This window comes from Mesoplodon bidens (genome assembly GCF_964165515.1).
Source record: "Mesoplodon bidens genome assembly, chromosome: 10".
Lineage (NCBI taxonomy): Eukaryota > Metazoa > Chordata > Mammalia > Artiodactyla > Ziphiidae > Mesoplodon > Mesoplodon bidens.
Genome location: NC_138172.1, coordinates 94,018,514 through 94,031,020, shown reverse-complemented (window position 1 = coordinate 94,031,020; position 12,507 = coordinate 94,018,514). Strand labels below are relative to the sequence as shown.

The 12,507-nt window shown below is 46.7% G+C and overlaps 1 protein-coding gene across 4 annotated transcripts in view; it reads left to right on the top strand.

Annotated features, from left to right (window-relative positions):
- Positions 1-12,507, top strand: part of JARID2 (jumonji and AT-rich interaction domain containing 2) — a 245,505-nt gene that overhangs the window by 110,991 nt on the left and 122,007 nt on the right. For 3 of the 4 annotated variants that reach the window (XM_081246163.1, XM_081246162.1, XM_081246161.1), the window contains exon 2: positions 5,582-5,717. In XM_081246163.1, the coding sequence (XP_081102289.1) occupies positions 5,582-5,717 (136 nt within the window). Of the gene's footprint in view, positions 1-5,581; positions 5,718-12,507 lie in introns of those variants that run through there. The other variant, XM_081246164.1, reaches the window with a different exon arrangement.

Below are 12,507 nucleotides of genomic sequence, written 5' to 3'. Positions count from 1 at the left end.
GTGGCTACTAAAATGTACCCCAGCTTTTGGATTGTGCACGGAAATAGAAATGATCTTATTGCATGTGTTGGTCCTGTTGTTCTAGAATTTTATTCACATGTTGGAATGTGTGTTTAATTCTGGATGTCACCTTTTTAAAGGGAAGTCATTCCAAATTGGGTAATCAGAGAATGAGGGTTTGAGACATCATGTCACATAAGAATGATTCAAGGAACTGTCCACTACTTGTCTTACCTTTTTTGTTGAGTTCGCTTTTGCTTTTTGGTCACTTGTTTCAGTTCAGTGAACAGAAGTCAAAGGGAAGAGTTCTCAGAATATGTTAATATAGACTTCTATATTCTGACAGTAGAAATGGCAACAGTTAGATGGATGTTAGAAGTATTCATCTTGGGGTTTCACCTCATCTTTCTTTACCTTTGCCTGTATGGTGATGGAGGTTAGAAAGTGACATGAAATGGGCAGGATGGGGAACTAGTGTGTACAGCAGAGCTTCCGAAACTTTAATGTGCTTGGGAATCACCAGAGGATCTTAAAATGAGCCTGCATCTCTAACAAGATGCCCAGCGGTTAAGGCACTGGTGGTCTTTGGAGCACACTTGGAGTTGCAACGGTATGGAAGGATGTACAAGGCTGTTATATCTCTAACCTGGACTGTGGGCTTTGGAGAATCGTTAGATGGTGCTGTTTGCTGCAAGGTGTGTAGTGTCTTCATGTGCTTACTTTCTGTGCCCCCTTTTCTTACATGTCTGTTATAAAACTTGGGGCAGCATGAGGTTATGCTGTTACTTTTCCTTTTAATAAAAAGATTATGTATGACCATAAACATTCTAGTTTAATTCCTGACCTGTTGCCATTTTCAAAGTTATTTCAAAGAATGGTAGAAATTTTACAAATGAAAAGAAAACCCTGTCACTTTTACTTTATTTAAAATATAAATATTTATTTATTTTTGGGTGTGTTGGGTCTTCATTTCTGTGCAAGGGCTTTCTCTAGTTGCGGGGAGCGGGGGCCACTCTTCATCGCAGTGCGCGGGCCTCTCACTGTCGCGGCCTCTCGTTGCGGACCACAGGCTCCAGATGCGCAGGCTCAGTAGTTGTGGCTCATGGGCCTAGTTGCTCCGCGGCATGTGGGATCTTCCCAGACCAGGGCTCGAACCCATATCCCCTGCATTGGCAGGCAGATTCTCAACCACTGCGCCACCAGGGAAGCCCTGTCACTTTTACTTTTAAAGGTCTTATTACTCAGTCTTCCATTTGCCAAAGAAAGTGATTTTTCGCAGTCAATAGTGAAGTGAATCTAGATCTGTGTGATGATTTTTCTTTTCCCCCGCTACTGCCAGCAAACCCAATTGTTTTTTATTCATTTCACTGTTTGCAAAGCATTTTTTGGTCTTGGGGAGAAACAAGTAAGAGATTGGGGGAATGAGGAAAGGTGGTGTGTCATCGGGAGCCTGATTGTTCTTCTCAAGGTTTAGATGGTCTATTAACCTAGAGGTCTTATGGAAACTCCAAATGACAAGAGCTGTTTTTAAATCAATAATGCAGTTCAGGGGGCTTCCCTGGTGGCACGGTGGTTGGGAGTCCGCCTGCCTATGCAGGGGACGCGGGTTCCTGCCCCGGTCCGGGAAGATCCCACATGCCGCGGAGCGGCTGGGCCCGTGAGCCATGGCCACTGAGCCTGCGCGTCCGGAGCCTGTGCTCTGCAATGGGAGAGGCCCGAGTACCGCAAAAAAAAGAAAAAAAAAAAATGCAGTTCACAAGAATAGACACACACTCTGGGCAGCTGAATTTGCATCAGAATGAGGCTGCTAGACTCCATATCAGTGGCTATACCTCCTCCTGTGTCTGCCTTTATTAAGCTGACCAGTAAAGTAGAATGGACTGAATGCTTGGCTACTTTGTTCCTGGGGAAGAAGAACAGGGAGAACTCAGAAGGGGTATTTTGTGAAGGAATTGGTTGTTGTTTAGCTGAGGGTCAGGGACTGCAACAGGGGCTGCGGATTTGGGCCCTGTAAGGCCATGTAGACTTGGAGATGGGCACTGTGTTTTGCAGGGAGCTCTAGGTGGTGGCAGAAGGGGTGGTGTGGCCCCTGTGTTGGGACATTGACAAGCTTACTGCTGAGCATGTGAGGTGTCGCCTGGCCCTGTTGGATTAGTCACTGTGGGGAGTGTTTTTGGGGATTTCAGTCAGGAATGAGTGATTTCAGGCACTTCACTTAACCCATTCTGGAAGTTGGCACTGGCAGGCCAAGTGTGGGTAATGGTACATGGGAGGTGTGAGGCTGAGTCTGTACGGTTTTCAGAAATCCTGAGCTCTCACGCTGTCAGGCATGTTTCAGGTGCTGAGCAGGAGAAACGATTTCCTGACTCCATGGAGACATTACTTCTAAATAAGACAGCTACTGAAAAGGGGGCAATATAACAGAGGGCCGGACTTAAAGGTCATAGAAGCTCTTGGGCTGGGGGGTGGCCGGGGGAAGAGGGGGGTTCATCTGAGTTGCTTGACTTCTGGTGAGGGAGTTAGTTACGTCTGGATTGTGTTCTAGAGCGCTCAGTACTTGGTCGTTCAGAACTATGATAAGGGTGGGTAAGCGTTAGGCCTCTGAAGTACCTTCTTTCTGGCTTTCCAGGACACCCAGCTTAGGTTGCTCAGCCCTGTGCTGCCTTGTGATTGGGTGCAGGCCCACCTTGCTAGCCTCCCAGTAGGGAGGGGTGTAAGCAGAATGTAGTGATTCGTCGTGACTCTGCAGCCATGAACTGCAGTGGATTTCTAATCTCTGAATTCTTACCTGCTGAGCTTTTGGAAACAGAGCAGTCGACTTCTTACCTGCTATGTTTGCATCTTGCAGCAACACTGAGGGAAGCCTTGACCAGCATTCTAGATTATAAAAGAACTCGTGTGTGTGTGTGTGTGTGTGTGTGTGTGTGTTGTTTTGTTTGATATTATTATTATTTTTTTTTTTCCGGTACGCGGGCCTCTCACTGTTGTGGCCTCTCCCGCTGCGGAGCACAGGCTCTGGATGCTCAGGCTCAGCGGCCATGGCTCACGGGCCCAGCTGCTCTGCGGCATGTGGGATCTTCCCGGACCGGGGCAGGAACCCGCGTCCCCTGCATCGGCAGGCGGACTCTCAACCACTGCGCCACCAGGGAAGCCCTGTTTTGATTTTTAATGTCTAGAACTGGAAACCCCATATTCTGTGTCCTGGATTTGCTTCTCCTGTATTTACTTTATAGGGGTCATGGGGCTGCTGGTGTCAACTAAGTGAACCTTAAATGCATCTTCCTTTGCAGGAGTTTTCCTCTCACATGGTTTATGTTTTAATTAGATATTAGTTGTTGGAGTATAATTCTCTCATGTGGAGGCCTGGAGTCAAAATGAAGGCACCAGTCTGAACAGGAAGCAGTAAATCATCACAGGAATTTTACACTGAAAGCTATTTTGGGGCTTTACAATTTATAAACTCTGTGTATGTAGGAAATAATGATTTATAATCACAGCCTGGCTTGTTGTGGAGACCTGAATGCTGAGGGTAGGAACCTGGGGGTGGTGAAGAGAATTCTGCCCGACAGACTTCCCTGGATCCTGAAAGGTGGAATTCAGCCCAATGAGCATGAACTCTTCCTGAGTTTAAGATCATCATTCACTTGAAACCAAAATGCTCGAGGCATTTTCACGCACACTGAGGGGAGTTGCTTGTTGCCAAGAGTGATACATTGGGCCTTTCACATGTTGTGTAGCTGAATCATTTACCTCTTATGCAGGTTGGTTCCTTGGGCTCCTCAGGTGGTGTCTGGTCAGAGCGCTTCATTTCCCTGGTTTTCAGCCATGCGATTGGCAGGTCTCTGGTGACTTGGACTCAGTGGTGGTTCAGGAGTCACGTGTGTTCCTCCCGCAGGGTGGAGGCCAAGTCTGCTTTCAGCCTTCATGTGTGGACTCGACCACCACCCTGGTCTGTACATGCCTTGTCTCTCTTAGGAGAGCGACTGGGGAGACAGGATGTGCCTTCTTCCTCTGGAGGTGACGGAAGCCTCGGCTTGGCAGGTCTGCAGAAGTGAAGGACATCCGGGCTAGGTGGAAATCCTAGCTCTTTTCTCCCAGGCCTTCTCTTCCCCTTGTTATGGAAGATGGAGAATCACTGTCATTCTAAGAAATCCTGGAAGCTTAACAGGAGCACCGCTTCAGTTATTTAGGGCTTTAGAGTCTGTGTGGTTGGATTTCTAAGATGTAGTGTGTGTTTATGCAGAGTTTAGGAATTTGTGAGCTGGAGAAGACCTTGGATAATCTATTTGCCTTATCTCAGCCCCTGGAGGGTTTCGTTGGCCGGGTAGTGGCAGGGAGTAAAAACCAGTTCTGTTGGATGTTGAGTGTGATAGCACCAGCCTGACTCTAGGGTATTTGACCCCCTGCTTGAACAACAGGAACCTGAATATCCAAAATCCTGCTTTACTGGGGTATTAATGTTTTCCTTATTCTCTTTAAGGCCCCAAATAACTGAGAAGCCCATAATCCTTCCATCTCTAAATTGAACTCATAAAATGCTTAAGTCTTGAAGTAGGTGTGTGACTGTAAGAACTTCTTAGATTAGCAAACAGTAGGCAGATATCCACAGAAGAGAACCTGTGAGTATCCCAAGCTGTGTGAAGCAACTTTTTAAACCTTAAAATCAAAAACTCTTGCTGGTTCCCTAAAACAGTTAACTCATTCGGGGCACCGGTATCAACCATCTCCGTCTTCCCAGACTTGGCTCTTGTCCTCCCTCAATCCCTGCTGGTCTGCAGTCTTTCTTTCTGTGTTTACTATTGGAATTGCTGGAGTGCTCTCTGGGCGGGCTGCTGGTTCTTTGGTGTGCCCCCCGCCTCACCTTTATTTTGACATAAGGGAGCCACACTTACAAATGAGATCTTCAAGACCTATCGTTTGTATTCTTTTTCAAAAATTATACCCCCAGCCCCCTGCCACCCCATTCTCTAGTCCACAAAGATCCATTGCCCTTTTCTGCAGTGGTCCCTCTCCCTCTCTCGTTTTTGTGATTCATCACCTTAAAAGGCCAGTACAGATCCAGTTTCATTTCTTCTGACTGAACTGTAAATTCCTTGAAAGTAGCACAAAACCACAACAACAACAGTAAATTTTCCAAACAGGTGTAGCTCGTGTTTGTAAGGTGCCTACATTCTGGCATATTCGCTTTAAAGAACTGCAGTACAGTGATGCATTACACCTCCTGTTGTGACTGCAATAACTCTTTTTTTCCCCTAAACTTTGCCAGGATTATAAAACTTCTCTATTACCAGTGAATGACGGGATTTGGGTGTGGGGCATGTAAAGAAAGTGCGATGCTTGTGTCTCTCTTCCAGTCCCTTTACAGCCCGAGGGGGTGGCTCTTTGCTTGTGGTCTCTCCAGGAAGGGCCAGTGCCCTCCCTCCACTAGAGGATGTAGTTCTGATCTCCAAAACTTCGTCTCAGTCACTCAATACTTGTTTGGGATTTGTTTTTTTCTTAAAGTTTATTCTGACTCTTAATTAACATTTGCTTGCTTTCCTTTAAGTAACTCCCCTCTCCCCATTCTTCCTTGTTTCTGCAGGATGACAGTGATGGGATTCCATGGTCAGAAGAAAGGGTGGTACGTAAAGTCCTTTATTTGTCTCTGAAGGAGTTCAAGAATGCCCAGAAGAGGCAGCATGGTGAAGGCATTGCTGGGAGCCTGAAAACAGTGAATGGTGAGTTGCCTGTTTTGTTGTTTTGGATGATGTCTCTGGGCCTGGCCTTGTTTCCGAAATGGATGTGCTTTGGGTGGCTCGTGCTTCTCAGGCTGGGCCCCTAACGGCAGTTATTCTGGACATCCCGTTGGGTTTATAGATTTGTTTTGATGCTCCTTTATATGTTGCATAATATAATGGGCAAGGTGCCTTAGTCTGCGCCCTATAGACAAGACCAGGGCTGCGATCTGGTTTCTGCCGGTTCTTGGATTGAGTGTGGAGCCTGACTTAACAGGTTTTTCTGTGAACATCTGTCTTTCTACCCAAGTATGAGGGCAGAAGAAGCCTTTGATGCTCTCGCTGAAATGTGGCAACTTTGGTTCCTAGGCCCTGTTTACATAGGAAGTAGCCTGAATCTGCGGGCCGGCTGCCTTTCCCGCTCTCTCTCTGGCTCAGCAGCCTCCTAAGGCCCTGCTTCCTTCCTTGTTGATCAAGCTGGCAGGTGGGCAGTGGAGGTAGAGTTCCTGTGCGTCTGAAGTGTCCCTCATCCTGGATGGGTATCAGGTGGGTCCTTGAAGCCTGGAGAGAAACATGCTCCCGTCTGAGTTTATTCCGATGTCTCTTTTTAACAGGGTTAGTGTGACTCGGATGAAATCATCCAGTGAACACCATTTTAGAACTAGCATTTGGTTACTATTTATATTTTATTTCGGGGGTTGTGGCTGTGGCTGTATTCCACAGCCTCTCTTGTTCTTATTAATCTCCTAGAATCTTAGATAAATGTGAATGAATTGACCGTGTTCTGGTTTGTACTTGTTCCGGAGCGAGGAGATAAGGAAGAGGAGATCCTGTTATCCTTTTTGAGCTCTGGCTGTGATCCTCCAGTAGGAGTCACCACACAGGGAGAACCTGACGGCTCTGCCCCGACAGGTTGACTTAGGGCGTCCAGTTTCTTTCCATCCTGCTCAGCTGTAAGGTGAGCTGTCTGGGAGCCTCTTGCTGGAACTAGTGCTTCCAGACAGGACCTGCTGGCGCTCCCTTTCCACAAGGCCATGGCGGGGTTTTCTGACATGGCCTTCCCGAGCACCACCGGGACCTGCCCTGCCATCCACCCAGGTTCTGTCTCTCTCTTCTAGTACTGTGTGACTTGAGACAAGAACCGCCTGAAGTCTGAGCCAGTGTGTATGGGAAAGGCCCTTTCTGAATCTCTCACACGTGCAGAAGCAAAATAATTTGAGGAATCTGTTGCCATGGTTAGTTACACAGCTTGGACCCCTATTTGTTCATGGGTCTCCTACCAGGTAGGGACCCCGCCCTTTCTTGGCTGCCTGTAATGGAGTAAATGCTAAGCCATGTGTCTTTTTAGAGAGCATTTGACGTGATCAGTCTTGTTGATGTTGCTTCACATTGAACATGCTGTTCTGCTCTTAAGTTTTTGAGGGGAGGGTGATGGGGGGGAGAATATCATTGGATCCTGGGATTATAGTAGAGCAATCAATGGCTGCTGCTCCGGGGTTAGATTTTACTGCTGTGACAAGGCGTGCTCTCATTCTGCTGTTCTGGAGTGGTGATGCCTTCGTGCTTTAGGAATCTTTTAACAACTAAAAGACCCACCCAACTGGGAAAAATCAGCTTTTAGGACAAGAAGGTAGCCAGGTGTCCAAGATTGAATAATGGTGGAATTTGGGTAAAAGAAGAAAAACTAAAATAAGGCATTCAAGAAGCAACTAGTGCTGCCAGCTAGTTGGCCAAATGTAGCTCTTGTTTTCGTTGGCATACTCAGGGCTTGACGATACCGAGGAAGGAATTCTAAGAAAAGTTGGCATGTACATCTCTATTGGGATCATTGAAGACTTTAAATCATTCTTTTCCCACCTCCATAAAAAAGGTGGTCTTTGTTGTTTGTCGTGGTAGTTTGCCTTTCACCCTGATGAAGCCTGACTTGTCTTTCCCTCCCTCTCTCCTTCCTCTCCTCTCCTTTGGTTGTGAAGTTGCTGTCAACATGCCCTTTTCTGGTTCATGTTGGTGTTTGTGCAGGCTGTATTCCAAGGCCACCTTTTTGTTATTCCGCATGTTGGATTTCGATAGCAGTTCTAAGTAAATACATCTCCTCGTTTTAGAACTTGTGTGTGTTTTAAGAATAATTTTCTTAAAGGCAGCTAGCATGTTAAACAAAGTGTGCTTTCTTATTCGGGGGCTACTGGAAAGCATGGAAACCAGACTCGTTACCATGGGAATAAGTCCCTCTCTGTAGGTCCCAGAATCTCAAGGGTGCTCTCCTAGGCGGGTGTGATCCAGAGAAAGCTGAAGTAGCCGGCAGCCTCCAAGACTCTTGGTGTGGGGATGGGTAGTGAGGACTGCAAGCAGCGTTGTCTCTGAATGTGTGTACATATGTGCGCGTCTACATTTATCACTCAAGTTTGAGTGGATGCTTTATAACAGATCATCATCTGTATGCTGTGCAGTAGAATGACCTTGTCTGGTGCTGTGCGTCGCAGCACACTGTTTGGGGTTCTTCATTGTGGGGCAAGTGAAGATAGGTTAGTGGTGGGAGAAGAGTGGTTTTAACAGTCATGCCTTTCCTTTTCATTTCTCTTTTAATTTTTTTTTTGGTCCCCTACCCCCTTGAGGTTCCCTTTCAAAAGTTGAAATAATGCCATTGTTTTGGTTTTAATTGTGACAGAAAGTTATCTGGCGGTAGAATTTGAAACTGTCCAGTACAGAGCCCTTGCTGGGAGGTGTGGCATGAAACTGGACGGGACAGAGGTGAGAGTAGGTGCCTGCACCCCAGCTAGGGCGGTGTTGGTGGGGCTTCTGCCCACTGTGCTCCCTTTCTCATGCTTCATGGCTTGAGGATTGTTGGTACGTGAGGTACCTCTGAGACCTGTGGGGTTTCTGTCTGTGAGGGGATGATGACATTCTTGTTGGGGGGCTCTGTGAGTGTGTTCTCTGTGGTAATAACTTCCTAATGGCACATGGTTATTTATGCTGCAGTAGCAGAATTGGAATTACAGCTCAAGTAACTTTTTTTTTTTTTTTTGCGGTACGCGGGCCTCTCACTGTTGTGGCCTCTCCCGTTGTGGAGCACAGGCTCCCGGACGCGCAGGCTCAGTGGCCATGGCTCAAGGGCCCAGCCGCTCCGTGGGATCTTCCCGGACCGGGGCATGAACCCGTGTCCCCTGCATCGGCAGGCGGACTCTCAACCACTGCGCCACCAGGGAAGCCCCATCTCAAGTAACTTTGAATCCAGTACTTATTTTAGAATCCAGAATGGAGGAAAATGACACCCTATCTTTGCAACAGTAGTATTGAAAACAAGGTGTTTTGTTTTTCCCCCTGTATTTCGAAGCAAAGATGTTTCTTGGTTATTGGTCTTGCCAGAGTTTCCTGGGAAAATTCAATTTTAAAATCATATCTTGAGTCCACAGTAGAATGGGTTTGACATAATTTTTATCTAATTGGGAAATGAATTGACATCACTTCTGCGAAATCACAGGCATGCTGGGATGATGAACAAGCAGCCCCCTGCCCTGGCCTCCTGTGTGAGGAGGGTGGGGGGCTGGTGTCTGCTAACAGGGTGCCAACAACAGCAGCTTGTCTGAGTGGCTGAGCTCAGCCGTGCCCCTTGTGCAGGTCTGGTAGAGATGTAATAAGCCAAGCAGACATAAGAGAGTAGAGAGACCTCATATTTTATGTCATAAACTCCATGTTTGCCATCAGTCTTGGTTTGTGGTTCTGAAGTGACAAGGGTTAATTTTTTTTTTTTTTTGTCCTACTGGAGGTAGCGAATCTTGAGTCTGGGGCATCCCGGTGGGTTGTCTGTAGGAATTGAAGCCGTTGTTACACAGCTTGTTGGCTGTAGCCAGGCTTCAGGGGAGGCGGTGCTAAGGTTTCTGCTGGATGTGAGCCTTCTCTCTACTCTCTGCTGTAGATGGGGCCACTTTTCCTGGCAGTAATAAATTGACAAAAGCTTCAGAAAGGCTGGCAGAGGCGGAAGCCTCGGCCACTCTTTGAGGGCCCTTGGCCTGCTGGGGCTGAAATTAGGGACATTTAAATAATAACATGCTACACAAATAATGAGTACACATAATTACACAGTAAGAGAGGGGAGCTATTAGCTGTATTTGAATTTCATTTGCTTCCTATAAATTTCATCTGAGATCCAGCAAACCCTGTGGCCAGCTAAAGCATCTTGACTAGATTTAAGGGACGCTGGACTCTTTTTTTCCTAGAATTTTACAGTAGTTGTGAGAGCTGGAACCTGTACTGAGCGCTTGCTTTTTGCCAGTTACTGTTGTAGCACTTCACCTGTATTTTGCTCATTTAACTTTCAGAACCCACCATTTTCTAGAAACATAGGAAACTGCACTAGGGCGGATTAGCAATTTGCTTACACTACTAGTATGGGGGAGAGCCAGGATTTAAACCCCGGCTTTCTCCCTTGCTTATAATAACCACCACTTAAATAAATAGAAGTAGTTTTGGAACCCCCTATAAAGACAGGATTTCAAAAATACAAAATTGTAGGAGTACTTTTTTTTCCAAACAGCAATTTCTTTTGAAGGAGATTTGTGAAATCTCCTTGGCAAAGAGACCTCAGAAGTGGGGGGCAGTACAAGTATTTCTTCATGTGACCATGGTTCTGGGCTTTATTAGCGCTTGTCATTGAATTGATAGTGAGAGGAAATCGAAAAACTGCGTTCCTCCTGATTGGTCACCCGCCTTCCACACAGATACATTCATTATTTCTTTCTGTTTCTTCACCTAGGGATACAGATTTGTGTTTTTAATATTGTTGTGGAACCAGCCAGCTGGCCAGAGGGCTGCCACTCACCTCCATGAGGTGGAGAGAGAGGGCAGTGGCCTTGCTGGCAACAACTGTCCATTTGTAGCCAAGGATCAAAGCTAGGAGTACAAATATAGGACCCCCTGTGCAAACCCCACCCCCTCATCCCATTGCTTTCTTAAAAGGGTAGAATTTTGTTGGACTGTCTTCAAAATCTCTCTGAGATTACTGATGTCTGTGGAATGAAACACGGGCCCAGCTTCTGCAAATTCACTGTTTACAGGTTGAGATTAAAGTGTGACTTTCGAGTCAAAATCAAAGTCTGGGCACCTTGTCTGATAAATGGAAGTTTATTTTTGGCCATATTTGAAATGAATGCTGTGACTGTATGGTGGCCTTCTCCTGGCCTGAAGCTCTAATGTCCAGCAGTTCTCAAGATAGTCTCTACTTCAACAGGAAAGACAATCTCCCCCCACCCCCTGCCGAAGAAATTGGCTTTTCCAGATTGAACTGCTGCTGCGTCAGTGCTTGTGGCCTCTGCAGGTTGGGCCATGAGTTAAGTTTTCTCTGAACAGTCCAGCACCTGAGACATTTGTCACCTGCTTCCCCTGGCAGCACTCCATGGGAGAGCAAGGCAGTGAGGGCAAATACGCTTCCTGAAAACAACCTACATTTATTCTCTGTTTAAAAATGAAGCTGCTTCTATCTTGGATAATGGTGGAGTTGGGAAGGCTTGATTTCTTTCTCTTGTAGGTGTTCTGTCGTCAATGTTCATGACCCTGAGTCATGCAGATGGGAAATTTCTAGATAGAGCTCCCATCTGATCAGTACTTGATGGAATTCTTAGTATGTAGGAGCTATTGTGAGTAATAAAGACGGAACTGAAATTGCTAATTTTGGGGGAGTCAGAATAGCTTATTTCATCTCATCTAAGATGTCATTAAGTGATGCATTATTTTATGGAAGAAAAGAAAAAAATGCTTCCAGTTATAAGTGTAAGCCATGGTAACTGTGAGGTGCTTTCTAACAAGAGAGAAATATGTGTGACTTGGTATCAATGAAGCACAATAAAATTTAACAAAATGCTTTAAAAATCAGAGGTGTGTGTGACTGGTTTGATGTGAGGAGGCCAGCAGGGAGGCAGGTGAGGTGAAAGGCCCAGTGCTGAGTTACCAGGAAAAGCTTCAGTAAAGAAGTTGCAGTCCTGTGGGCCTTGAAAGCTGTGGGACTTTCTGAGCGAGGGCTGAGGCTGGGACAGGGTGGGGTGAGGACCAGCAAATAGACATTGGCCGGGATTGCTGATGTCACAGTCCAGTGGGACAAATGGCAGGTTTCAGTGGCCAGCCTGCTTGTACTGCTCTGGCACCAAGGGAATGGCGAGCCTGCCTGCAGCCCTTTGGGCCACAGAATTATGGATTGCTAGAGCTGGAAGGGACTTTTGGAGGTATATAGGTCAGGCTCATCATTTTACAGATAAGGAATTTTGAACCTTGCTGATGAGCTTAACTGGAAGGAATGGATCATGCTGAAGACTGATTGGAACCAGAAATCCAATTTAAATGATGTGGCGAGACACCAGCCTTCCCAGTAGGCATGGCTGCGTGTGAGGATTTCATGGAGCGTTAAGGATGGAGGTGCTTCTGGAGGTGAATGTATTCTGCTCCTCTTTTCCTGTCACTTGTGCTTGAGGCCCGCTGCCCATCCAGCATCCTCAGCCTGCCGCCTCTGGCAGTTCTGCAAGCTCTGTGCTCTCTCTTTGATTACAGCCCCATCCTCCTGGCTTGGACCCCTGTAGTAAGAGGGGCACACCACCCAGGTAGTGTCACCTGGTGGGGGGTGCGTGTGATGTCTGAGCTTGAGACAGTTCCACAGTGTTTTCCTGCCTGCCCGTGTTTTTAGAATGGCTCAACTTTGAGAGGTGTTGAAGCCAAGAGGATGGAAACCTACTGTGTCCTGGGATGTTTTTTTTTTTATCGCGGTGCGCGGGCCCCTCACTGTCGTGGCCTCTCCCGTTGCAGAGCACAG